A 27,967-nucleotide genomic window follows, 5' to 3' on the forward strand; every position below is an offset into this window, starting at 1 on the left:
TTTTATTCCCTCCCAGAGAGCTGAAGAAGGCAACTGGAGACTGGTTTTATGACCAGAAAATGAATCGCTTTGCTTATCACACAGGCAGTGAGATAATTAGGATGTCCCTGCGCCGTAAGCCTGCAGGTACTGGCCCTGTCTGGAAGTGTTTTGTTGTGGTTGTTGTTGCTTGTTGTTGTTGTTTGTTTGTTTGTTGTTGTTGTTGTTTTTGAGGTGCTTGACTTCAGTGATAGATCCTCTGACGTGGAATCCTGTTATAGTCTTACTGGTGGTGTCCTCACTTCATGGGCTCTGTGGGGGAATATAAAGATTATATGGCCATCCTTTCTGCAAGTGTGATGTGTTTCCCTTTTCCCCCTCATCACCACCACTCTGCCATGCTTTTGTTTGTCTTGAAGTGAATAAAAGGGAGATGCTGGGACAGCCCCTTCTTCATCAGTCACAGATGGATGATATCTGGCCGGGAAGAAAGATCATTCAGGAGCAACAGAAGAAGCCCAGGTAAGAACTAGCAATCATTTACAGAAATGCTACACATCCTTTTAACTTATTTTAACATTATTTTAAACTTTCTTCTATTTATAAAATAATAGCTGTTTATTACAGGAAAATTTGGAAAGTACAGAAAAGAATAAAGAAAGAGGGAAAAAAATACTATCCTACCACCCACATGTAAATATTAACATTTTGGCATATTTACTCTGTTCTTTTTTTTAAAACATTTTATTTATTTATTTGAGAGAGCGAGAGAGCATGAGCAGGGGAGAGAGGCAGAGGCAGAGGGAGAAGCAGACTCCCCGCTGAGCACAGGACTCAATCCCAGGACCCTGTGATCATACCTGAGCCGAAGGCAGAGGCTTAACCGACTGAGACACCCAGGTGCCCTTACTCTGTTCTGTTAAGAACAATTTAAAGACGAATAGAAATAACACATATTCATTATTAAAAACTTAGCCAGTATAGGAAACAATAAAGAAAGCAACAAATCACCCAAATTCCTACTAGCCCAGTATTCACATGTGAAAATTATTTCAGATATCTTTTGTGTGTATATATAGATAGAAGGATGGGTGGGTGGATAGACTGAAAAATCTGTGTGATATTGGATCATAATATATACATTAAAAGCATGCTATGAAATTTTACTTGAATTTAACAGAATAAAACAGAAGAAATAAAATTGAAGGATTGCTCATCTTCAGACAAATGTTTCTTTACCATAAAAGGTATTAGTCATTAACATCCTTCTGAGTTTAAGAAAAAAAAATCATAAAAACCATTGAGTAGTCATTTTTTCCCTAGAGTCTTTTTGGTAACAGCCCTATTGAGATTCACATACCATACAATTCACCCATTTATAGTGTATAGTGCAGTGGTTTTTAGTGTGTTCACAGAATTGTGCAACCATCACCTCAACTGATTTTAGAACTTTTCATCGCCTTAATAAGAAACCCTGTACTCTTTAGCTATCACTCCCCCAACTTCCTTATCCTTCTCCCCCTCCTAAGCATTCACTGATCTACTTTCTGTCTCTATATATTTGCCTATTCTGGACATTTCGTTTAAATGGAATCAAAGAATATGTGGTCCTTTGTGACTGTCTTCTGTCACTTAACATAATGTATTCAGGGTTCATCCACGTTATAGCATGTGTCAGGACTTAATTTCTTTTTATTGCCAAACAATATTCTATTATATATTCTGATAATATTCTGTTATATGTATATACCACATTTAATTTTTCCATTCATCTGTTGATGGACATTTGGGTTGTTTTCACTTTTTGATTATTATAAGTAATGCAGCTATGAACTTTCATTATGAGTTTTTGTATGGACATAACATTTTCATTTCTTTTAGGTAGATACCTAGGAGTGGAGTGCTAGGTCAATCATTTAGTCATTTTAAAAAATCTACCTGTTTCAATATCACCAGTGGACTCTCTGCTATGAAAGAGGAGATTAGCTTTCTTATACTTTCTCCAAATGCTTTCCCCTACTCCCATTTTTTATTACTCAAATCACTTTTACTTTGTCAGCACTTACAACATTTACATTCTGTTATGCAACCATAAATCATCTGCCTGTTTTATCTGTTTGTTTAGTTTTATTTCATATTTAAAAGGATTGTCTGCTTGTAATCAGGCCTTGGAACATGACTCCTCTATATTTCTGAATTCTTTCCTTTCATTTATTTCTTGGTTGTTTGGATTTTACCACTGAGAAGTTCCTTCAAGAAGGGCTTGCAGAAGCTATATTTATTTTACTCTTTCATGTTAAGAATGTCTGCCTAGTGACTTTATACCTGAATGATATCTTGGCTGGGTATTGTATTCTTGGGTCATACTTTTTTTCCCTCAGAATGTTGTAGACACTACTCCACTGTCTTCTGCCACTGAATGTGACTGTGATGAAGTCTGAGGCCAGCTAGCCTTTTGTTTTTCTCCCTTGTAGGTAACTGAGTGTGTGTGTGTGTGTGCACACGCGTGTGTGCACATGTGCATGTGTGCACGCATCTCAATGGTGATCATTCTGCATCATTTCTCCCTAATATGTACCCTTGATGAGTCCTTTCTTCATTGCTGGAAAATTTTTCTGTATCATATCCTCTGAACTTTTTTTCTGTTTAATTAGTTAAGTTTCCCACCTTAGGGACATTGGATTTCTTTTTTGTAAAAATTTTTTTTATTTATTTGACAGAGAGACAGAGAGCACAAGCAGGGGGAGCGGCAGAGGGAGAGGGAGAAACAGACTCCCCGCTGAGCAGGGAGCTGGATGCGGGACTTGATCGCAGGACTCTGGGATCATGACCCCAGCCGAAGGCAAACGCTTAATGGCTGAGCCACCCAGGCGCCCCTGAGGACATTGGATTTCTTATTTCTTTTTTTTTTTTTTAAAGATTTTATTTATTTATTTGACAGAGCGAGACACAGCGAGAGAGGGAACACAAGCAGGGGGAGTGGGAGAGGGAGAAGCAGGCTTCCCGTGGAGCGGGGAGCACGATGCGGGGCTCGATCCCAGGACCTGGGATCATGACCCAAGCCGAAGGCAGATGCTTAATGACTGAGACACCTAGGTGCCCCGGATTTCTTATTTCTTTATTCTCCTTTTCTGTCCTTTTCTTTAACTATCAAATGCAAGAGAAAAGAAAGGTAAAAGCAATGAACTGTGATTAACCCAACCCTTTCCTCTATGCTATTACTTTGACTTTCAGACATTTTCGTTATTCCCCCTCTTCCCTTTCTTTTTGCTATATCTAATGTACTTTTAGAACGAATTATCTTGGGACACCTGGGTAGCTCAGTCGGTTAAGCGTCTGACTCTTGGTTTCAGCTCAGATCATGATCTCAGGCTCATGATCTCAGGCTTATGATCTCAGGATCGTGAGGTCAAGCCCCACATTGGGCTCCATGCTCAATGCAGAGTGTGCTTGAGATTCTTACCCCCTCCCTCCCCCCTCTGCCTCTGCTCCTCCCTACCCCATGTGCCATTTTCTCTCTCTCAAGTAAGTAAGTAAATAAATATCTTTTAAAAAGAGAATGAATTATCTTGATTAGGTTTTAATTTGTTCTTTGCTCTCAATCTTCCTTTTCCCCTAGTTTTGTTTTATCATCTTTCCTGTTTGAGCTCTTATGCTTTATCAAATCTATATTCTTATTAAGTTCCTACATAGTATAGAGTACTCACAAGAAAGCTACTTATTTTCTTAGGGTTATATTCTTCTCCAGAATAGTTCTCTGCCTATATTGCAAGTTGATTCTATTTCTCTCCACCCCATGGCATATTTATATATCTGCCAGACCATTTCTTCTCATTTTACTCATGTTTAACCTGGGAAGTTCTGCCTATATCTTTTATTTGTTCTGATACAGTGTGTGAATCCTCCTTGACAGGCCTCTCACCTCAACCTGAGACAATTTATCTCTTCCCTACCCCCAGCTGTACTTTAAGAATAGAATATTGCTTGTGATATGCTTCTTTTTTGGCACCTGAGGGGAAGGGCAAAAGGCACCTTGGGGGTCTTGGGTTTGTGTCTGCTGAAATTCTCTTAAATGTCCAGGCTCACACAGTCCAGCTCTGGATGCATCCTCTAACTCATACCCTTGCTCCCCTAGAGATCACATACCCCAGCTGTCGTGTCTACCTCTGTTGGGATCCACCAGTGGTACCTGGGGCTACAAATCTTGAGAACTTTTGTTTTCCTAGACTCATTCCAGGACTACTGACTCACTCACTTCATCTGCACATCTCTACATCAGATGGAGTTTTGCTGTGCTAAATCTTTTCTTCTGTTTTCTTAGCCATGACTTTTTGAACTTCAGGACCTGAGGCTTTACTCTTTGTTTGGTTGCTGCTGATGAATTTTTTGGCTTTTTATTTGTGTTTTGTTCCCCCTACCTTTCCCTCAGCCAAAGGGAAGTGACTTAATCATGTTTTATATGATTGTTGAAAAGCAATATAGAAATATGTAAAATGAGTCCCCAGTAACCTCACTGCTTCTGCCCCAGACTATTATTGTTAATAGGCATTACTAGTTTTGATATATGGACTACCAGACTGTCTAAATGTACAAATATAGATTGGATTCTTAAATTTTTATTTTTTAAAAAGATTATTTATTTACTTGAGAGAGAGTAAGAGAGAGAGAGGGCACAGAGGGAGAGGGAGAAGCAGACTCACTGGTGAGCAGGGAGCCCGATGCAGGACTCGATCCCAGTACGCTGGGATCACGACCTGAGCCGAAGGCAGACGTCCAACTGACTGAGCCACCCAGGCACCCTGGATTCTTAAATTTTTAATCTCTTCTTAAAAAAGGACCGTACTACATACATACTTAGTGGTAAAAAATGAAAGAGAAAGAATTTTAAAAACTCAATAATATAGATAATCCCATAGAAAATTGGCAAAATATTTGAACAGACATTTTGCCAAAGGCAATATACAGATTTCAAATAAGCACATAAAAAGATGTTCAACATCTTTAGTTATTAGGGAAATACAAATTAAAATCATAATAAGATAGTACCATATACCCACTAGACTGGCTAAAATGTAAAAACTGACCATACCAGTTGTTGGTGAGGATGTAGAGCAACTGGAATTCTCATACACTGCTGGTGGGAATGTGCAACAGCGCAGCCCCTTTGAAAACCAGTTTAGTAGTAGTTTAGTTAAATGTGCACTACCTTGCGATTCAGCCATTCCATTTCTCGGTATTTACTCAAGAGAAGCGAAAGCATATGTCCATGCAAAGACTTGTACATGAATGTTCATGGCAGCTTTGTTTGTAATAGCCAAAACCTGGAAACAACTCAAATGTCTATTAACGGGTGAAGGGATGAATTGTGGTTGGCTTATACAGTGGAATACTACTCAGCAATTGAAAGGAATAAACTATTGATACAAGCAATAACGTGGGTGAATCTCAAAATAATCCTGTTGAGTGAAAGAAGCCAAACAAAAGAGAGGACATACTGTACGATTCTATTTATATAAAATTCTAGAAAATGCACCCCACATTTTAGTGGCAGAACACCGATCAGCACTTCCTGTCTAGGGACAGAGGCAGGGAGGGAGGAATGGATTATGAAGGAGCAAGAGGAAACCCTTGAGAGTGATAGATGTATTCACTCACTTAATTGAGGTAATGGTTTCACGAGTGTATGTATATGCTAAAACTCATCAAATTGCACACTTAACCCCGTGCAGTTTATTTATGTCAGTTATAACTCAAGGTGTAAAAGGAACAACTCTAGAAAAATGTAACATCGACATCTTTCTGTGTCCGCACCAAGGGTCTATCTCATTCTTTTTGCTATCTGTATGGTGTTTCATTGTGTGTGTGTACTGTGATTTTATCCACACAGCTTCAGGTGGGTGACTCATCTGTTCTAGGTGATGAGGCCACCCCTTTCTCCTTTTGGATAAGGATAAAAACGGCTTTTATTTCCCGAATCCGATTAACACATCTGACATCATCGGTCAGAATGCAATTTCTGAAAACTACTGCTTCTGGCTATCTAGGACCTCTTGTCTCATTGGACCCAGAAGACTTATTTATCCTAAACATGGAAGCAGATTAAGTGGCCATAAATGATCTTTGCCATAAAATTATGGAGCCTTAGAGGTAATCAAATTCAGCCCTCTTGTTTTTACAGAAAAGAAAACAAGATAAGTGATTTCCCTGAGATCATACAGATAGGTAGAGGCCAGGACTCCCATCTCTTAGTCTATTTTTTACTGCACAGATGTCAGTAATTGCCTTTTTGCCCTAGGGTTATTTGTATCAGCTCTGGATTAGTACGTATTCATCTTTAGGAAAAAATACAAGCAGAAAACACACTCCATGGGCTATTGTTAAACTGCCTCTCTAGAGGAATGGTTCTGCTTTGGGTTCCTTATTCTTTGGAGCAAAGGGGGGAAAAAAGTAAAAATGAAATCAACTTCCCTGCTGTGCCTTGGACAATAAAGCTAATATATCTCTCAAGAAATGATCACCGTTTCACCTCTTGCAGGCCCCAGGATTTTAACCCCCACTGTCTGTTTTCATAAAGCTATTGCAAACATCATGTGATAACTTGGAAAGTTTATTCTTTACTGCCTAAGACATTATAGATTCTGGCTATTTTGTTCTTTTTTTTTCTGGTTACTTTGTTCTTTGTTCATGTATTAGTTCATGCATTTTTTAAACAAATGTCTGTGAATGCCTACTATTTGCCAGGCACTGTTTTAGGCCATGGGATACACTGGTAAATACAAGAAAGTCCCTTGCTTGTGGAGCTTAGATTTGGGGATGGGGAGACACAGACAGTAATCAAATGCATATATCAAATCAGATGTTGACAAGTGCTATGGAGAAAATGAAGTAGGCTAAAAGGATAGGGAGTGCCAGGAAAACATGTGTGCTGTTTTACTTAGGATAGCCAGGGAAAGTCTTAATAATACGGTGATACCTGAGCAAAGACATGAAGCAAATGAGGGAGCAAATCCTGAGAGTATCTGGGGGAAAAGCATTGTGGGCAGAGAAGGCAGAAGATATAAAGACCTTAAGGTGAGTTGGTATTTGGCACGTTTGAATACTCTGGAACTGAGTGAGCAAGGGGAGAAGTGGTAGGAGATGAGGACAGAGAAGGGATGAGAAGCAGATCATGTAAGACTTTGTTGGCACTTGTAAGGACTCTGTCTTTCACTCCGAGTGACATGATACAATTTTTCTATTTTTAAATTGAGGTAAAATTCACATAACATACAATTCATCATTTTCACAAGTTTAAGGCATGCCATTCAGTGGCTTTTAGTACTTCGAGAATGCTGCGCAACCGTCGCCATGGTCTAACTTCAGAACATTTACGTCACTACAGAAAGAAACCCCGCACCTCTTAAGCAGTCACTCCCCATTTCCTCCAGTCCCTAATCTGCTTTCTGTCTCTCTCTGGGTTTGCCTACTCTGGATATTTCATATAAGTGGGGTCATAGAAAATACTGCTTGCTTCTTTCACTTCGCGTAATGTTTTCAAGGTTCATCTATGTTGTAGTATGGATCAGAACTTGATTTCTTTTTATTGACAGTAATATTTCATTGTATAGGATATACCACATTTTGTTTATCCATTCATCCATTGGTGAATATTTAGACTGTTTCCACCTGTTGGCTATTGTGAATAATGCTGGTCTGAACAGTCACGTACAAGTTTTTGTGTGAACACATGTTTTCAGTTCTCTTGGGTGTATACCTAGAAGTGGAATTGCTGGGTCATATGGTAATTCTATGCTGGATTTATATTTTATTTTATTTTATTCCTTAAATTTATTTACTTTAAAGATTTTATTTATTACTATTATTATTTTTTTGTCAGAGAGAGCACAAGCAGGGGGAGTGGCAGGCAGAGGGAGAAGTAGGCTCCTTGCTGAGCAAGGAGCCCCTGGATTTATATTTTAAAAGCTCGTTTTGACTGTTCTATTGAGGATAGATTGTGTAGGGACAAGGGTATAAGTAGGGAGTTCAGTCAGGAGGCTGTTGTGACCATATTGTGACCAGTAGCTGGATGATGGTGGTTTGGATCAAAGTAATGGCAGTGGAGGGGCTGAGAACTGGTCAGATTCTAGATATAATTGAAGACAAAGCCAAGAGTGTTTGCTAACAGATTGGGTTTGTATTGTGAGAGAATGAGGGGAGTTAAGGGAAACTGTTAAGATTTTTGACTGGACACATGAAAGGAGAAAGTTGTCATTTGATGAAATTGAGAGAAGAACAGGTTTGGGGGAGGATTAGGGCCTTAGTTTTGCACTTGCTGTGTTTGAGACATCCAAGCAGAGATGTCAAGTAGGCTGTTGGAAATACAAGCCTGGCGTTTGAGAGATAAATTTAGGAGTTATTGGTTTATAGAGGATATTTAAAGCCATGAGACTAGACGAGATCATTTAGGGATAATTCTAGATAGTGAAGAGAAGCAGCCTAAGGAATAAGCCTGGACACAATCCAAAGATTGGAGGTTTAGGAGACGAAGGACCAGCAAAGGAGCCCGCGAAGGGGACTGCAGCAAGATCAGAGGACCAGGAGAGTGTCATGTCCTGGCAGCCAAGTGAAATTAGTTGAGATTCTTGAGGAAGAATGATTTTTCCCTTTTTCTTACTGCTCTCACAAATTCCTTGAGGCTCAGGAATGGTGTCCTTCCTTTTAGCAATGAGAACTGCTGTTTTGAATGCCCAGGGTCATCCATAAAGCTGAGAAAGAATTCTGGTCTTCTGAATACGGTCTTTGAAACATACTTCTTATTTATGTGTCTACTTTAAGCCCCACTGAGGGGATTCAGTCAACAAATATAGGAGTGCCCACTGTATGGTAGTTTCTCTTCTAGGCACTGGGAACACAGCAGTGAATAAGATATGTGGTCACTGATCTCACAGAACTTAGTCTAATGGAGGAGAAAGACATTAAATAGGTCATTTGTTTAAATTATTGGATAAATTAAATAATTTGTTTAAAAGACATAAATAATTACATGTGGGATGACCGCTATCAAGAAATCAGGGTGCTTTCGGAGCATATAGGAGGGTTACTAATCCAGACTTGGAGTGGGGACATAGAGAGATCTAGAGGAATTAACATAGAAGGAGATTCCTGAAGAAGGAGTTGATTTAGCCAGGTGAGGAAAATGGTCATTGTGAAAAGAACATCCCAGGCAGAGAAAAGAGTAAAAGGGAGAACTTTGGCATATTCAGGGAACCAAAAGAGCTTAATCATTCTGGAAACATAAAGTATAAGGAAGGTGGAGATGAGTCTGGAGAAGTGAGCAGGGGGCAAAATCCTAAGGGTTTTCTTGCCATGGTAAGGAGTTTGAACTCAATCCCAACAGCAATGAGGAACTGCTGAACAGTTTTCAAAGTATACTCAGATATTTATCTGAGAAAGATCACTCAGGCTACCAGGGTGAGTGGGCTGGAAGGAGGCCCGACTCCCAGCAGGAGAGCCCACTTCCTCTACATAATCGCCTCTTGGTTTTTATTCTAGTGTGCCATTTGAAGTGCCCAAGCCGAAAAGTGGAAAGAGTGCGCTGGAGGCCGAGAGCGAGAGTCTGGATAGCTACACAGCTGACTCGGATAGCCTGTCAAGGTGAAACCCCTATGAGTCCCGGCACCTCCGCTCATCCCAAGTCTCCATTTTGTTGTCTAGTTCAGGATGCAGGGCTCCTGTAGCTTCAGTGTGTCTGCCTTCTGTCCTCAGCAGGTCAAATGAAGTATTTTCTCTGATCTTGCCACAAGTCTTGTCAGTAGTTCATCTGCTGTTGGCTCCGAGCACAGCCTTCTGGGGCATGCTAACTTCCACAGGCTGCTGCATCTTGGAGGAGTCTTCTTGGACCAGTAGCAACTGCCCCCGATGTCCCTTAGGAATGGGGGAGTGAGTGTGTTTGTGCAAAGTTGCTTATCTGATTGTCTGCATTCCTTCAAGGTAAATCAGATGTGAAGTATTACCTTCTGGATTTGGTTACTACAGTGACCCCAAGCCAGTGGATCTCCTTCCATAGAGCTTCCATAGACGGGGAAGGTGAGGAGGTGATTTTGTTATAACTTCTATATCTACCTCCAGGAGAGACTCTCTGGATAAATCTGGCCTCTTTCCAGAATGGAAGAAGATGTCTGCCCCTGCACCTCAAGTGGAAAAGGTAAGGTTTAGTTATTGGTCAGTTGGGGTCTCTCTCTCTCTCTCTTTTCTCTCTTTCTTTCTCCCTTCTCAGGAGCAGTTTGCATCAAGAGTTCAACTAAACAAATTTCAGTTTAGATTCACTTGGGAGCATTGAAGGTTTTGGTTGAAACATGTGAGAAAATACGTTTCGTACTACTTCCTAGGATTAAATTCCTAAGATTAAATTAATCTTTCCTTTAACTTTGTATAGTTTAGCAAAAATCTGAGCCTTATTCTTCCTAAGGCTCTTTTTCCTTACTCCATCCTTCCAGCTACCCTACAATCCTTTTCCATTTCCTTGCCCTTATTCCTTCCTAGGAAACTCAGCCTGGGGGTCAAAATGTGATATCTGTTGATGAGGGTGAGATGATATTTAAGAAGAACACCAGAAAAGTCCTCAGGCCTTCAGGTAGGTTTCCCTTCATGGCCTTTGAGATTGAAGTCCTGCATGCCCTGGATGTGTTCTTGGTATGGAAAAGAGTAGGTCTCTTATGTTTTGGGTTTTTGGTCTTCCACTCAGAATATACTAAATCTGTGATTGATCTTCGCCCGGAAGATGTGGGACATGAAAGTGGCTCCTTGGGAGACAGAAGCAAATCTGTCCCAGGCCTCAGTGTAGATATGGTAAGTACCCTTGTATTGGTCGCTATATGAAATTTTATAAATCTAGAGTTGACCTTAGTACTTGATACTCCTAATCAATCTGTTTAATTCTTTAGGAAAAGGCAACATGAATCTTAATTCCTCCAAATTTCTAAAGTAAATCTGGTTGCTGAATCACTTAAAAAAAAGACTGTCTTCACTGTCTCTTGTATCTTCTAATACGTTGCTTGATATATAGTTGGGAGCTCAAATAAATACTTATTTTTTTAAAGATTTTATTTATTTATTTGACAGAGAGAGAGACAGTGAGAGAGAGAGCACAAGCAGGGAGAGTGGGAGAGGGAGAAGCAGGCTTCCCGCTGAGCAGGGAGCCCGATGCGGGGCTCTATCCCAGGATCATGACCCGAGCCGAAGGCAGAGGCTTAACGACTGAGCCACCCAGGCGCCCCAATAAATACTTATTTTGATTAAAATATAAAGCGTTGGTTGGGTTGGGGCAGTCGAATGGGAAAGAGATATTCTTATCTTGTTCTTTTGAGATTGGAAAAAGATGGTTGGAATATAATTTGGAAGCCTGAAATGGGAGACACAAAATGAGGATAATGTGCATGTATATGTGCATGACACTTCAGAGTTGAGTCATAATTATGGCTCCCACTCAAGGAAGTTTATTAGTCTTTGAACTTTTTCTAACTTTATTAACTCTGAATCTATATTTACTGTTCCAGGAGGAGGAAGAGGAAGAAGAAGACATTGACCATCTGGTGAAGCTGCATCGCCAGAAACTAGCCAGGAGCAGCATGCGAAGTGGTTCCTCCATGGTAAGTTCTATTAGTTTTGTGACTATAGACATGTTGGGGTACCAGGAATGAAGGAAGTATCTCTCTAGAGCTGAGCCAGGACCTGGGGAAATCATCCTTGTCACTCTTTCCAGGTAAGTGAGATGCATTTGTCTGTTCATATCCTAAGTTTAGATAGTAGTTGCTTAGGGCACAGCTAGGTGACTTTTCTTGGCCTCTGCCCTGGAAGTAGTCAGGTAATTAGGCAGTTTGGGCTAGAGACATTCTTGATCACAGCTTTGTGAACAGTAAACCATGACTTCTCCTCTAAAAAGGTTAACAGGCCACGAAGTGAGCGAGATAATATTTCTTCATCACAGTCCACTCCAGATCTCACATTCAAGAGCATTGTCCTGACAGGGGCCCTGGCAGGGTTAATTGGCACCTGGGTATGATTAAAGAGCAGCAATGTCAATCAGAATCATGAAGTTAAAGGCACATTTAAGAATTAGGGCCTAGTTCTGTCAGAAGTATGAAGATTGGTGTTTAGGGGACAGAGAGTCAGGAACCGAGGTGATTGGGGTTCGTTCCCATCCCCACACAGGAATAGAATGGCAGGCTTACAGAGCTGATTGCTACCTGAGAGGAAGAGGTCTTCCCCCCCCCCGCCCCAAATCTGACACAGTCACTTTTTTCTATAGGTGTTGATAGGGATAAGGCAGATAAAAGAAACCCACAGACACACAGACACACACACACACAGACAAACATACACACAATGGAATATTACTCAGCTATCAAAAAATGAAATCTCGCCATTTGCGATGACATGGATGGAGCTAGAGTGTATTGTGCCAATAAGTCAGAAAAAGACTAATACCAAATACCATATGATCTCGCTCATATGTGGAATTTAAGAAACAAAACAGATGAACATATGGCAAGGGGGAAAAGAAAAAAAAGGAGAGGGAAACAAGCCATAAGAGACTCTTAAGGATAGAGAACAAACTGTGGGTTGATGGAGGGAGGTGGATGGGGGATGGGCTAGATGGGGGATGGGTATTAAAGAGGGCACTTGTCATGTTGAGCACTGGGTGTTGTATGTAAGTGCTGAGTCACTGCATTCTACTCCAGACACCAATATTGCACTGCATGTTAACTAAGATTTAAATAAAAAAAGAAACCCACAGATAATTAAGGCACTTTGTTTTAATTAGTACCTGACCCCTGCCAGCCAACATGTTAGCGTATATAACATATACCAGAAACATAGTTTCATCTTACCTGTATTCCTTGTCTACCTTCTGGGCCAGGTGAAAACTAAAACTAAAAATTGTAAAAAGAGGGAAAGAAGAGAAGCTAAGAGCATGGGTGAGCCATGAACTGGTTGTTAACCTGAGCAGGTGTGAGTGTGCTACTAGCTCTCTCATCCTCTGGGTACAAGACTGTTGGCAGCGCTCGCTTACCGCAGGGGCTTCTGAAGATGTTGTTTTGTTCAGTGACTGTGGCTTTATTATGAGGGAAGATGTGAGCAGTGTGGGAAGGGGAGGTATGCCTTTATCAGATGTTTGTGGGCGCTTTATCTGCAGAGTACAATTGGCAGCATGATGAGCATCTATAGTGAAGCTGGCGACTTTGGCAACATCTTTGTGACTGGCAAGATTGCCTTTTCCCTGAAGTATGAGTGGCAAACACAGACTCTGGTCATCCACGTGAAGGAGTGCCACCAGCTGGCGTACGCTGATGAAGCTAAGAAGCGCTCTAACCCGTGAGTGCTTCTGGAATCTGACTGGTGCTCTGAGATGGGAGCTCGGACCCTGGCATCTCGGTTATCACTTCTTGGGCAGACAGGGAGGTGTATTTGAGAGCGGCTAGGGGAGATACGGGAAAGGGATCAGGACTGGGAACATGCTAGAAGGACATGCCTGAGAGGGCTTGCTGTGACATTTTCATTTCATCATGGCATCTGTATGGAGAGCAGAGAAGTGAAGAATGGGCTTGAGGAAAAAAAAAACAAACAATAAATGACTCCGTACTCTCCTTGATTTCTAGATACGTGAAGACTTACCTTCTGCCCGACAGGTCCCGCCAAGGAAAAAGAAAAACCAGCATCAAGCGGGACACCACCAATCCACTGTATGATGAGACCCTCAGAGTACGTATCTAGATCCCGAGAGGAGAACACGTTCTGTCTTGTGTGCTAAGCTGTAGCTATTCCTCTGCTCCAGGGCTGGGTGACATGGTGTTCAGTGGCCATGTCTGTATCTGAAGATATGCCGTGGGCATCTGTTCACATACAACCTCCCAGAGAAGAGAACAAAAGTGATCTGGCTTTCTTGCATTGTTGTGAAACTGAAGATTCATGTGACCACAAATCTCATGTTATTTTACTTTTTAAAAGATTTCATTTATTTGAGAGAGAGAGTGAGAGTGCGCGCATGTGAGTGGGGGGAGGGGCAGAGGGAGAAGCAGGCTCCCCGCTGAGCAGGGAGCCCAACACGGGGCTCGATCCCAGGACCCGGGGTTCATGGCCTGAGCCGAAGGCAGACGCTTCACCAACTGAGCCACCCAGGTGCCCCCACAAATCTCCTTTTAAAAAGTCATTTGGGATCAGGAGTTTCTGTGGCAGTCTGTTTTGAAGATTCCGTTGTTCTTTTACCCAGTCAAGGAAAAATTGATTTTCCAGGTCCCACCATAGAATGTGGATTTGTGTGAAATGGGGTAAGTGAAGGCTTTGATTAAGGAAATTCAAAGTACTTAGGGACCAAAGTAATTTGGTATTCAGGATTATGGACTTTGGGTATGGTTGCTCAGAGTTTGGAATAATCTTTTCTGAGGAATTACCACAAACTAATCACCTTGGGCTTCTCTTTTTCTTTCGCAGTATGAGATCCCAGAATCTCTTCTGGCCCAGAGGACTTTGCAGTTCTCAGTTTGGCATCATGGTCGTTTTGGCAGAAACACTTTCCTTGGAGAGGCAGAGGTTCAGATGGATTCCTGGAAGCTTGATAAGAAACTGGATCATTGCCTCCCTTTACACGGAAAGGTAGTCAGTCCGCTTTAACAACTCCTTACACAGTTTGGATCTGAGGTAGCATGGTCTGCAGGGACCTCTGCTGGTACATGTTGGTGGCGTCTTTGAATGTAATCTGTAGAGTTCTAGGGCACCCTGCTGGGGTTTCTGAGTTTGACAGTAACTTCAGACGCACTTGCACGTGAAGTGTGTTATCATCTCCTTGTAGGCCAGGCAAAGGATGAAGCACGGTTTTCCTTTGAAAAGTCTTTCATATGTGTGCCAAGCTTTGCCTCATAACCTTCCAGAGGCTGGGCATACCCTAACATCCTAACTTGCGCCTCTTCTCCAAGCTAACCTCTTGGGTGTCTCCTAATCACTCCTTTTCCGAGCTGATCTTTTCACTGAAGAAGTGGGAAGTAAAACAATTCATGGGGTTCTAATTGTGCTCTTCGTCACACAAGCCAGGGCAAATTTTACTTTGGTGATGGCACCTCAGGCGAGAGTGTAGCAGTTTCCAAAAATAGTGCCTGAGATCCGAGTGCAGACCTGGATTTGAGTCCTGGTTCTGTTATCTGCCAGCTAGGTAAGTCACCCCTGTTCTAAAATAACTTAGGCAAGTCACTTAACTTCTGTGAGTCTCAGTTTATTCATCCACAAAATGGAGATCATAATAATATTTCTCTTTCACAGGCTTGTCCACAAAGTGCCAAGCAATGCCTGGTACCTCATGGACATTCAGTAGGTTACTGTCATTCTGGTTAAGATGAAATTGCTAAAAGAGAGTTAGGATTTCTTGATGATCTGAACTGTTCAATGGCAAGGTTCCTTGGTAAAATTTTTTTACACTAACGTTTTCTTTTTTTATTATTATTATTTTCAGTTAGCCAATGTATCATTAGTTTTTGATGTATACACTAGCATTTTTCAATGCTAAAAATAGTACATGGTGCATAGACTATCTTTGGAAAGATAGCCAGGAAACTAGTAGCAGTGGCTGCCTCTGGGAAGAGAGACTGAGGTGAGAGAGCAATTTAGTTTTCTCTGTGTGCCCTTTTAGAACGTCTGAACTTTTTTACCATGTCTACATGTATTGCTTATTTAAAAAATTAAGAACAAGAGGATTTGTGTACACATGGTTCGAAATTGCAACGACATAGAAGTATATAAAAAGAAAAGTACATTCCAATCCCTAGAAATAACCACCCTTATCAACTACTTGGATATCTTGATAGAGATTTTATATTAAGCAGCATGAATATGCACGTAGGGATTTATATTTGTTCCTTTTTATACAAATAGGCTTGTATGAAACTCATTGTGTACATATACCTTGATTTTTTTTCATGTAACAATTCATTATCATGGACATCTTTCTCTGCCATCACTTACATATCTATCTCATTTTCATTGCTGTATAGTGTTCTTTCATGTGCCTATATTATAAATTGTTGGCTTTTTTTCTGTTAAAACTATGCTGTAATATATCTTGGCCTTCTTATGTGAATGTAACATAAGGGAAATTTCTGGTGGTGGAATTTGTTGAGTCAGTCATGCAATATTTTGATATTTTGATATTTTCATGCATAAAAAATATTAACAATGTTAAATCTGCCCTTTTAAATACTAATAAAAGCAGGAAAGCAATGATCACCAATCTATAGCATATTAGAAATGTAGAATCTCTTTTTTAAAGATTTTACTTGAGAGAGAGAGAGCACGCGCATGCGAGCACAAACTGGGGGAGGGGCAGAGGGAGAGGGAGAAGCAGACTCCCCACTGAGCAGGAAGCCTGATGAGGCTCCATCCAAGGACCCCAGGATCATGACCTGGGCCGAGGGCAGATGCTTAACGGACTGAGCCACCCAGGCGCCCCAGAAATGTAGAATTTCTTAATCATTTGGCACACGAGTCATTCTCTCAGGGGCCTACAGTTGATATAATGATATTGGAAATGTCACCATAAACCATTATGAACTACTGCCAATGAAAGTGTCTTACATCAAAAGAAAAGAAAAAAACTGCGTTAAGATGGAGACATTTGCTCTTTGCAATTATTTTGAGCTAGAATGGAAATAATGCTACTGAAAAAATACACCAATTTCTTGCGAAGGCTAAACTCCAGTTTTAAGAGTCTCCTGAAGTTCACAATCTGGAAATGAATCAGTTGTGTAGACATGTATAAACAACAAAAAGTCCACTCCAGCATTACAGATCTATTTTAACTTAAAACACTCTACATTTATTGCCTCTGATCTATCTCTTTTTTCCCCCTAGCAATCCACTTGCTCCCATTCAGCTTTCTCTTCCTGGCATCCACCTGCCTATTCTTTTATATCTCTCCCATATACTAAACTGTGCATCTGGGTATGTGGTACATTTTTCCAAGCCAATGGGGATTATGCCTTCCTGGCATTGGTATACTCCATGCTGAGGACCTAGGTGAGAGGAGCCCCAGTGAACACAGGCGGGTGACAGGGCACGTCTGGTCTGCACCAACTCATGTTATGGATACCGAAGCATAAAGAAGTGAACCGTGCCCAGAGAGCCAATAGAATGAAGCATTTCTGGTACCAACAGCCAAAGACAATATGCCACTTGCCGCTCATTCCAGATATTCATTCATTCACTCTTACATTCATTCCATAAAGATTTGTGGAGCACCTACTATGTGCCAGGTACTTGGCTAGGTGTCAGGCCTACTAGGCCGAGCAAAACTCGGTGACTCCTGGCCTCCTGGCATCTAGGTTCTAGTGCTAGAGACAGCCATTCATCAAAAGTAACGAAAATACATATAAAATCAGAAATTGTGGCATGCTCAAATCCTTGCAACAGAGTTCCACCTAGCTTTCAAATCTTTGCAAACTCTCTTTAAAAAAATACTTTTTATCTTTGAAAATCATACAAGCAACACATACCATTCTCTTGAAAAAGACTGTGTGTGTGTATATATATATATATTTGGAACCTAGCGGGCACTGCAGACGACTACACTACAGTTCCTAGATTCTGAGTACCCTCAGCGGTCTTGCAGCGAAGTTGCCACACACACTCACCGGCAACTGATCCCACGATGAAGAACCTTTGTTGGTTTTTCTGCAGCCCCTTCTGAAGGAACTGTCTTAGAAACCCGTGGCTGCCATGGCCTGGGGACCCTGGATGGTATTCATAAGGAGGATTCTCTTATGTTGTGAAGCTGTTCTTGGAGTCAATTTTCGAGTCTCCTCAGCAAGAGGTCCCAACAGCCCCTGAGAAGCCCCGCTTGACCTGTTGGGTTTCCCTGTGTTTCAGATCAGTGCTGAGTCCCCGACTGGCTTGCCATCACACAAAGGCGAGTTGGTGGTTTCATTGAAATACATCCCAGCCTCCAAACTCCCTGTTGGAGGTGACCGGAAAAAGAGTGAGTTTGTTTTTTTGTGGGGGGAGGGGGGGCGGGGGCTGGATTTAGCCCTGAGGCTTCTGTACAGGGTGGCTGTGAGATAGTGCAGCTGGCCGCCAGCACTGTGGGCGAAACCAGATTGAGATGCTCCCTGGATCATCCTCTAGGGAAGATTCCTTTACTAAGTGAGCCTTTTCTGTATCATTTTCAAGCAGAAGGGAGTATCTTCGGGTTGGCACTCTTTTTTTTTTTTAGGCCATTAAACAGACTTGGTCTCGGTCCAGCTATGGCAAGCTATTAAGAGGGCAGATTAGAACAGAAACTTTGGGGGTGAGAAAGGGTGGTTGCAAGGGGTGGTGAAGTGTGAGGGACGGGAAGTTAAAGGTGGAGGAAGAGTCAATGAACATACGGGGCACTGTGCTAGTGACTAGGGATAGATATGTAAATGCATAAGACATATTTGACCTCCCTTGAGAAGCTTAGTGTAGCAAGGATGACAGTCCTATGCTAAAAGAGGAGTGATGAATTCTCTCTGGTTACATTTGGGGAGAAATTTATTTTTATTTATTTAAAGATTTTATTTATTTATTTGACACAGAGAGACACACAGCGAGAGAGGGAACACAAGTAGGGGGAGTGGGAGAGGGAGAAGGGAGCCCAATGCGGGGCTCGATCCCAGGACCCTGGGATCATGACCTGAGCCGAAGGCAGACGCTTAACAACTGAGCCACCCAGGCGCCCCTGGGGAGAACTTTAAAGAGGAAGTAAGGATGAAACTGGACTTCAGATTTTACCAGGCAGAAAAGGAAGAGGATGGGGTGGGAAGAGCAGTTCCAGAAGACACAGCGTGAGCAAAGGTTTTAAAAAGGCATGGTAAATGTGAGGTTGTGTGTGAGGAGTTCACTACCGTGAACAAACTCCAGGTGGCACTGGAGTTATGGTTTGTGTATGTGGGGGTGGAGCTGGAATTGTTGATAAGGTGAGTGCCTGACTGAAAAGGGCTTTGAACATAAGGGTAAGGAGTTGAATTTGATCCATTGGTGCAATGGGAAGCCAAAGTTCTTAGAAAGATACCTGTAGCAGGGTCGAATCCATAGGATACGGGGATGAACAAGACCCCCAAGAAGGGTGTGCGGGATGACTAGAGAAGAGAAGCAAGGATAGAACCGTAGGGAAGAGCAACACTTTAAAGGATGAAGAGAGGACGAAACAAAAAGCTAGCGAGGCAGAGGGTTATTAGGAAAGGGCTTGGAGAAGAAAAGAGCAGAGGTTGTCAATAGTGTTGAAATACTACTGGGATGTCAGGCCGGTGAGGATGGAGAAGACATGGCTCATCGGCGGTTAGGTTGTATTTTCAGTGGGTTAGTGGAAGCAGAAGCCAGATTTCACCAGAAACTAGGCCGGGTGAATGAAGCAAAGAAGCAGAAGTAGTGAGTGTGAACTCTTTTTTTAGGATAATTGATGGTGAAAGAAAGAGATAAGTGTAAAGGGAGATTTTCTTTTTAAAGAATTTTTTCTTTTTAAAAAAGATTTTATTTGAGAGAGAAGGAGAGAGAAAGTACAAGCAAGGGGGAGGGGCAGAGGGAGAGGGAGAAGCAGACTCCCTGATAAGCAGGAAGCCTGATGTGGGGCTCGATCCCAGGACCCCAGGATCATGACCTAAGCCGAAGGCAGATGCTTAACTGACTGAGCCACCCAGGTGCCCCTTTTTAAAGGATTTTTAAAAGAAGAGGTGAGATTAGCGTATATTTAGACTGAGGAGACAGGACTAGTAGAGGAAGAGATATTAGAAATGGGAGGTGGGTTCTCCCTCTACCTCTTCTCCCTGGCTTGTGCTCTCTCTCTCACTCACACACACTCTCAAATAAATAAATAAAATCTTTAAACAAAAGGGAGGGGTGTGCCTGGGTGGCTCAGTGGGTTATGCGTCTGCCTTTGGCTCAGGTCATGGTCCCAGGGGCCTGGGATCGAGCCCTGCGTCCGGCTCCCTGCTCAGCGGGGAGTCTGCTTCTCCCTCTGCCTCTCCCCCCTGGCTTGTGCTCTCTCTCTCTCGCTCACTCTCTCTCTCTCTCTCTCTCTCAAATAAATAAAATCTTAAAAAAAATGGAAGGTGGTGGTTGAAATTGATGATGCCTGATGAGTCCTGTGAAGTGGGCATGGGATCAAGAACACAAGCAGGGGAGTTCCCTTTTTAAAAATCATTCAACAAATACCAGGCAACTTTACTTCTCTAAGCCTCCACTTTCCCATTTATAAAATAGGAATAATAGTAGATATCTTATACGGTTGCTTTGACAATTAAATGCTTACTGTAGAATCAGGCACATAGCCAGTTTTCTAAAAAGCATTTATTGCTATTGTTGTCCTTACTAATTGAGTCAGGCACTGTGTTAGGTCCTGAGGGTGGAAGTCAGATGTGGTCCAGTTGTCATGGAGCTTGCTGCCTTCAGGAGCCAGGGATGGAAGGTGCTCTGTAGAAAAGGTCAAGTGAAATCTGAAGCGGGGAGGGGCTCACTTGCTATGGCTGACCTCCCTTGCAGGTAAAGGTGGGGAAGGGGGAGAGCTCCAGGTGTGGATCAAAGAAGCCAAGAATCTGACAGCTGCCAAATCAGGAGGGACTTCAGACAGCTTTGTCAAGGGGTGAGTCCCCGGCTCCAGCACCAAACTAACCAGTTCCAGGACAAGGAAGCTACGAGAGGAACCCAAATTAACCTTTCTCTATGGATATTATCCTTGTATATCCTGCCACCTCCCACAACCGACTCTGTTCCTGAAAGTAGGTAATAGGAAAACCTCCATAAAACCTCCGCCTTTGTCCTGGTCTGAGCTCAGTTTGGATGGTGCTGTAGTGTGGATTTCCAAAGAGGAGGGTGGGAGACAGAGAGGCTGGACTTTTCCTTTGTTATAGACTTCGGCTTTTAATGAATCCTGAATCAAAAGCTGTGTCCTCTGACTGTTCGGATTTAGGAGCACAGGACCCTGTTCCCCACAATATTGAAGCAACACCAGTTTTCCCCAAATGATAGATCACCCCCCCGCCCCTCCGCTGACTCAAGTTCTCTAGCAAATCGTGTGGCTAGGCCTGGAGTTACGACCATTGGTTTTCTTGAAAGAGGACCTTGTCCAGTAGAAATGGAATCAAATATTTAAAACCCCTGTTGGTAGAGTATAGATAACAGTTTACTAATGACACTATATTAATTTTCTCTCCAGGTTAAAGGAATTGAATCAGGTGAACGATCCAGTGGGGGTAGTGGGAACTCTGCTTCGGCATATTCGAAGGAGGGAGTGTATGTGTGTGCTAGCATCTGCATGGCGACTTACCTTCCTGGGCTAGGCCTGCGGTAGGGGGACAGGGGAATTTCGGTCAATATTTGCCAGCTTTGAGTAGCTCGTTGATCACTGCCCACCCTCTGCCAGATACCTCCTTCCCATGAGGAACAAGGCCAGTAAGCGTAAAACTCCTGTGATGAAGAAGACCCTGAATCCCCACTACAACCACACATTTGTCTACAATGGTGTGAGGCTGGAAGATCTACAGCACATGTGCCTGGAACTGACAGTGTGGGACCGGGAGCCCCTGGCCAGCAATGACTTCCTGGGCGGGGTCAGGCTGGGTGTTGGCACTGGTGAGAGCCTCTCCCCCTGTCCTAACTCTTTTAAAGGTCTCTTGTGTATTTTTCCCTCCTCATCTGCCCGTATCCCTTCCTTCAGAGCTTCTCTATAGCAAGCGTCTTCTTTTCTTTTCGGTTAATGTTTGGTCACTGTTTACTGAGTGCCTACTCTGTGCAGACCTTAGGGGAGGCTGAGCTCATGCGCTGCTAATGCGCACACATAAACAGGACCCTGATCGCCACGAATGTCATCATCTCAGCATCAAAAAAAAATCTAAAAACCTACCTGTAGCCGTACGGATAATTTCCATCTTCCATCCTGTTATAATGAAAGAGGGGCCTTTCTAGCAAAGGCCAAGCTCTTTCCAAGTGTTCTGGATCACCCCCTAACCTTCTTAACCTCACTTCTGGAATCTCCTGTCTCTCCTGTCTGATCACTTTCATTCCCTCTACCTCCCTACTGGAGGTGAAAACAGATACACTCGGGTATTGCCAATCTTAAGAAACAGAAATTAACCTTTTCTTGACCCTACGTCCCCCTTCTAATTCCTTAAAAGGAATTGTCTCTACTTCCTCACATCTCTTTTAGTCCTCAGTCCACTGTGATCTGGCTTCTGTCTCACCACTTCACTGAGCAGTTGCTCATGGTAAACTTTTGTTTTCATCTTACTAGAATTTTCATGCAATTTAGCATAGCTGATCACTCCCTTTTTCTTCAAATACTTAGCTTCTACTGATTCTGCACTTGTCTTTGTGGCTTTCTCATTCTCTACCCAAACTCTAAATATTGGTGTTTTTCAAGGCTTAGTCTTGAATCCTTTTTGCTCTCTGCAGTCTCTGCACGCCTGCGGCCTTAAATACTACTTGTATGTTAATAAGTCATACAAAGCACTTAACCCAAAGTGTCTAGAATGAGGTTTTTACAAATGTAAGCCAGTTCATATCAGTCCCCCGCTTAAAACCCTTCAGGGGCTTACTTTTGTACTTAGAAGACAATCCCAAGTTCTTACCGTTCTGCCAGACCCCTATAGATTCTGGCCCCTTTGTTCCTTTATAATCCATCCCTATATCACTCTCCTACTTGCTCCCTGTGCTCCAAGCACAATGACTCTTTCTGCTCCCCAAATATACCAAGCTCATTCCAACTTCAGAACCTTTGCAATTATTGTTAACCTCTGTCTGGCTCCTTCCCATCCTTTGGAGCTTGACTCAGATGTCTCCTTGGAGAGGCGCTCAGACCACTCCGTCTAAAGGAGGCCCTGATCTAGGCACTGCCGATCACCCTGTTTATTTACTTCATGACATTTATCTCGCTATCTGAAGTATTCTTGACTTCCTTGTAGATGTTCTGTTTCCCCCATTCAAGTGTAAGCTGCCTGTAAGGCAGGACTTTTTTTTTTTTTTTTTGCTTTGTTCACCACTGTATCTTCCAAGCCCCGAAGAGTACCCGGTACACAGTAGGCACTCAATAAATGTTTGTTGAAAAGATGAATTACAAGACAGGAGGAATGAGGCCACATACAATCCGAACCTCAGGCCTGGAGTCTACAGCTAGAGAAAAAAAGGTGTTTAGCCGCTGCCATATCACCCATCTTTCCCGGGGGGCTGAGGTGTGGGTTCCCTGTTCAGCCTCCTCTGGTGTTTCTCCTCAGGGATCAGTAATGGGGAAGTGGTGGACTGGATGGACTCGACTGGGGAAGAAGTGAGCCTGTGGCAGAAGATGCGACAGTACCCAGGGTCTTGGGCAGAAGGGACTCTGCAGCTGCGTTCCTCGATGGCCAAGCAGAAGCTGGGCTTATGAGTCCCTGTCCTTCTCTGCAGGTCCAGCCCTGTCCAGGGCAAGTCGGAGGAAGTGAAGAAACCAAGAGCAAAGATTTATAATTTTGTGTGTGTGTGTGTGTGTGTGTGTGTACGTGTGTGTGTTATGTATGTGTGTGTATAAACATGTATTTCTACAATTCTTATTATGCTAGAGTGATGCAGACCTGTTCCCCTTTTTAAAGCATGCTCAAGACTAAGGGTCTGTTCAAAATGTTTTTATTTGTGCATAATCTAGTATATTTCCAGAGTCCATGCTTATGTCTTTATGATGTTTAATTAACTTAAAAATCCTTTAAAACAAGTTTTTTATCTCCTGTCTTGCAAACCATTTCCTCCTTCCCCAGGAAGCCCTGGCTATCTTTGGCATTCCCACAGGTCTGTGTTTCAAGGTGTGCCTGGTCTGAGGCCAAGGCTCTGGGAAGCAGGGTTGGGTTACTAAAGAGAGGAGAAGATGGGAGAGAGGTGAGTAGGTCTGCCCCCTTCCTTTCCAATTTCTGTTTTTTAACTCCATTTTTACCTTGATACATTTCTGGAACTTGGCTTTTAACTCTTCTTGCTCTTAAGCAGTTTCCATAGTGCTTGGGTCTCATGGTTTTCTTTGAAATGCTAAGAAAATTCCTAAGTTCCTTCCAGCTCCAGAAACCTTCACTAGACCTTTAGGGGACCCTCGTAATGGAGCTGCTTTAGAAAAACACTTTAATTAGGTAGTGACTGAGTCATGGACGTGCCCAAAATGGCTTCTCAGTGGTCTCATAGGACCAGAGTGGCTGAGAGTGAAATGTCTCCCAGCCCGTGCTGGATCTTTGCATTTTATACAGATACAGCTGTTCTTGGAGAACTCCTCATTTCTCCAGTAAAAGACATCTTCCCCCTCATATGCCACATGTTCCTTAGCATTTGTGTCCACGGTGTGGTACCACACAGAATACGGTCTACATACCATTATGCCAGCCAGAATAGCCAAGTACTGTCTAAACTGGCCCAGTGTTGGGGCACCTGGGTGGCTCAATTGGTTAAGCCACTGCCTTCGGCTCAGGTCGTGATCTGGGGGTCCTGGGATGGAGTCCCCGATCAGGCTCCCTGCTCCTTGGGGAGCCTACTTCTCCCTCTGCCTCTTCCCCTCCCCCCCGCTTGTGCTCTCTCTCTCTCTCTCTCTCTCTCTCGTTCACTCTCTCTCTCTCAAATAAATAAAAATCTTTAAAAAAATAAACTGGCCCAGTGTTTCTCCAGACTGGGCACTGTTACTACTCTAAGAGAATGTGTTTAGAGAATCTCCTAGTTATTCTGACTTCCTTCTTGAAGTAACTTCAGTTTCTATTTTTCCTATTGTTTCCTAAACTTGACCTAGATATAAAGTGGGTGTGATGTGTTGAGACCTTTCTAGGAAGGGTCTGGTGACCTGAGCTTCATTTTCTGAAACTCACTGTACCAGACTGACCTTTTTATCCTTGCAAGTGTACCTACACAAAGTTGTTTGTGAAAGGAGTCTATACCAGAGAAGAAATCCCTTTTGGTAGAGTCTGCTGATTTCTCCTATAAGAGGCCCTTAGATCGAGGGCAGCTCCCGTGGTTTCTACTGTATGGGTGACCTGAATGGAGGAGTGTTTTTAAAAGGTTTGTTTGGTATGGATTGATATTGTAATGGAAAGCATAATTTGGAATCCTGGCCTGTAACTCGCTCCTTTGTTCTCCAACCCCTGAAATGTACGTGTGCGTCAATAAAGCTTTCTCACTTGTCAAGTGTTTGCATTTGTTAGTTCTGCTGAGGCTTTTCTCTCTGATGTCCTCACCTACTGCTGCTGCTGTTGAGTGGTTTGAAGGAGAAGAATCAAAGTGACAAATGCCCTTCCCTAACCATACACTGTACTGATTCAAAGAAAATTTCCCTTTCCCTACGGTTGCTGCCTGATACCTCTGCTGAGCTCTGATCTATTGACCTTTGTGTTTGGTATCTAGGGAGAGACCTGAGAATCCATCTTAAAAGTGACACCACTTTTCTTTCTCTCTCAAGTATCAAGGGAATTCCTTCTCTAGTTTTGTAGCCCCCTATCACTAGGAAGCAGAGAGCTGTGTGTGTATATGTATGAGCACAGGGGAAGGAAGATGTTCTCTGCTGTGTTTCTTTCTGGATCCTTCGCTATCTCTAGGAGGTAGGGCCTTTTTCCTTCACTCCTACTATCATTATTTAGTTTTGAGAAATAAATAACACAGATACTAAGCAACCCATCTCAGAAATAAGGCCCTGGGTTAAGAAACCTGGGTTTCTAGGGAGAGCCCAAGTGATTCTTGACCTCTTGTGCAAAAAGACATTAATATATATTAGATGTCTTTTGTGTACGAAGCTTTATGCTAGGCACATTATATATTAGTTCCTTAATTTCTCCAAGCACCTTATGAAGTAGGAAAATTTCCCTTTTTACAGATGAGGAAAGTCAAGTCCACTATTGCACAACAGAGTTGGGATTTGAATCAAGGTCTGATTCTGTGTATCATGCTACTTCCTGCAAGGGCTTTGTATGTGTTATGGGCAAAGAGTCAAAGGAAGGGATGACTCCCTTATTCTAAGATCTCTCAAATAAGTTTAGTCTACAAGGTAGGATAATCAGAATGCTTCGGAGGTTACCTAACCAGCTGACTGAATCAATAGTTTGTGCACGTGAGTATGTGAGTAAGCGTGTGTATATGTATGAGAGAGACAGACAGAGATGGGGATGGGGGTAGATGGGAGGCAGAGAAAGAAAACAGATATGTACAAGGCTGGGGTGCGGCTTTTCTGGCTATGAGCCTGATTCTGCTGTGGCCCCCTCCCCCTACTTTAGGAGCTGGAATTTCTTGAATCATAAGGCAAAAGAGGCTACAGTGAAACTTTACCTAAAGAAAGCAAGACTGACTTGCCTGACTACTCAATAAAATGAAACAAAACAAAAGCTTCTCAATTTTTCGAAGCTAGAGGAGCATTTCTATGCGAGAGTCAGGCCCAGGTGGAGACTCGGTTCAAGTTGTCATTCATGTTATTATTTGTGCCTTTGACCTGCTAGCACGCCCTGGCTTGCCACTTGAGGTGTAAGTGATCAAGACAAGGCAGGGCATTTATTCTGACTAACGTGCAATCCTTGCCTTTGGAACCACAGACCTTGTCTGACCAGAGATTTCCCACATTAGCTCATTGTATTTTGGCTTCTGCCCATAACTTGTCTTTTGACGTTTAAGCTCCTGGATTTCCCGGGAGGGAAGAGGGAGAAGGGGACTTTTTTGCTCCAAGTTTGATCATTCGCTCCATGTCCTGGTCCACTGAGCAACTGCCTCACTTGTTATTTTTGCATTTTACAAATGAGTTTTCCACTAAGCCTGCAGTGAGAACAGCTCTCTGACTCACTACTACCCCGCTGTGTTCTGGGCTCGTGATTGATCTATGCCCCATCCCTCTTTCTTGGGTTGAGAGCTTCCCAGTTCCCTCTTTTCTCCTGGGTCCAACCCCAAGTCTTGTGTCTGAGTAGGATGATATAGAGAAGGTGAAACCCTAGTCTGTGCTTGGAGCAGTCAGCTGTCTTTAAATGAAAAGTCAAAAAAGTAGAGGCAGTACAGCCTAATATTTAAGAACAGGGACTCTGGAGCCAGACTGCGGGTGCTTAAATCCCAACTCTGTCACTTACTAGCTGTCTGATCTCGGGTGAATTGCCTAACCTCTCTGTGCCTCAATTCCCTCCTCCGTGAAATGGGACTAATAACAGGACCTGCCTTATAAGGTTCTTGTGAAGATTTCTGAGTCCGTTGATAGACTGTTTAGAATGGCACTCGGTACATGGTGAGTGCTCAAGCATTAGCTTAGCCTCACCACTCAACCTGCTTTCTTCTCTCCTCTCATTTTCCACTGGGGACCCCCTAGGCAAAGCCGAAGGACAAAGGCTGCCGAGTCTTAACCAGGACACGGGGTTCCCTGAGTGTCAGCAAGAAGGTTCTCGGACACACCGTAGAGTGTTGCCCCATTTCACAAGGGCCCAGCCTCAAATTTACTTTCAGGCCCGGCTCTTAAGGCTTGACTCCATGCTGCAGCGGCTCCTACCTGCTCTGTGCTCACCTCTTGAAAGCGATCTGAGTAAGTTAAGACGTGAGGCTGAATTGGTCTTTTTGTTTTTGTTTTTCTCCCCTTCTCTACTAGTTTTACAGAGGCTTGGAGTGATGGTTTTCGGGTGCCCTAGATCATGAGCTGGGGGCTTCCCTGAGGAAGGGACAGCCCTGGCTGCCTTTTGCTATGGAACTGCAGGCTCAGGAAGAAGAGACTGTTGCCCATTAGCCAGCTGGAGGGGCCAGGACAAAACATTCTGTTCTGGCCTGATTCGTCTTCCTAAGCGGCCTCCCATGGCCACATTCTCCTTACTCTTAGTTGAAGCAATGGTTAACGTAACATTTGTAACCCAATCCCCTCAAAGGGCAAATGACAAGCTCAAGAAGGTCTTGAAGCTCCCTCCCACAGCCTCCAATGATAGAGCTCCGCTGTAGGGGAAAATCCAGCTACACTTGCTTGCTTACTTGTCCTGGTTGTCTGTTGTGACGGCGCTGCCCTCTGCTGTCACCT

The 27,967-nt window shown here is 43.0% G+C and overlaps 1 protein-coding gene across 4 annotated transcripts in view; it reads left to right on the forward strand.

Moving 5' to 3' along the window:
- Positions 1-25,131, forward strand: part of SYTL4 (synaptotagmin like 4) — a 59,704-nt gene extending 34,573 nt beyond the window's left edge. For all 4 annotated transcript variants that reach the window (XM_078065433.1, XM_078065434.1, XM_078065432.1 and 1 more), the window contains 14 exons: positions 17-126; positions 399-501; positions 9,511-9,612; positions 10,087-10,162; positions 10,501-10,591; positions 10,703-10,806; positions 11,514-11,606; positions 13,154-13,332; positions 13,617-13,719; positions 14,449-14,610; positions 17,869-17,977; positions 20,497-20,596; positions 21,377-21,585; positions 23,223-25,131. In XM_078065433.1, the coding sequence (XP_077921559.1) occupies positions 17-126; positions 399-501; positions 9,511-9,612; positions 10,087-10,162; positions 10,501-10,591; positions 10,703-10,806; positions 11,514-11,606; positions 13,154-13,332; positions 13,617-13,719; positions 14,449-14,610; positions 17,869-17,977; positions 20,497-20,596; positions 21,377-21,585; positions 23,223-23,371 (1,690 nt within the window). In that variant the 3' untranslated portion in view covers positions 23,372-25,131. The remainder of the gene's footprint in view (positions 1-16; positions 127-398; positions 502-9,510; positions 9,613-10,086; positions 10,163-10,500; positions 10,592-10,702; positions 10,807-11,513; positions 11,607-13,153; positions 13,333-13,616; positions 13,720-14,448; positions 14,611-17,868; positions 17,978-20,496; positions 20,597-21,376; positions 21,586-23,222) is intronic.
- Positions 25,132-27,967: the final 2,836 nt, after the last annotated feature.

This window comes from Halichoerus grypus, chromosome X (genome assembly GCF_964656455.1).
Source record: "Halichoerus grypus chromosome X, mHalGry1.hap1.1, whole genome shotgun sequence".
Taxonomy (NCBI): Eukaryota; Metazoa; Chordata; class Mammalia; order Carnivora; family Phocidae; genus Halichoerus; species Halichoerus grypus.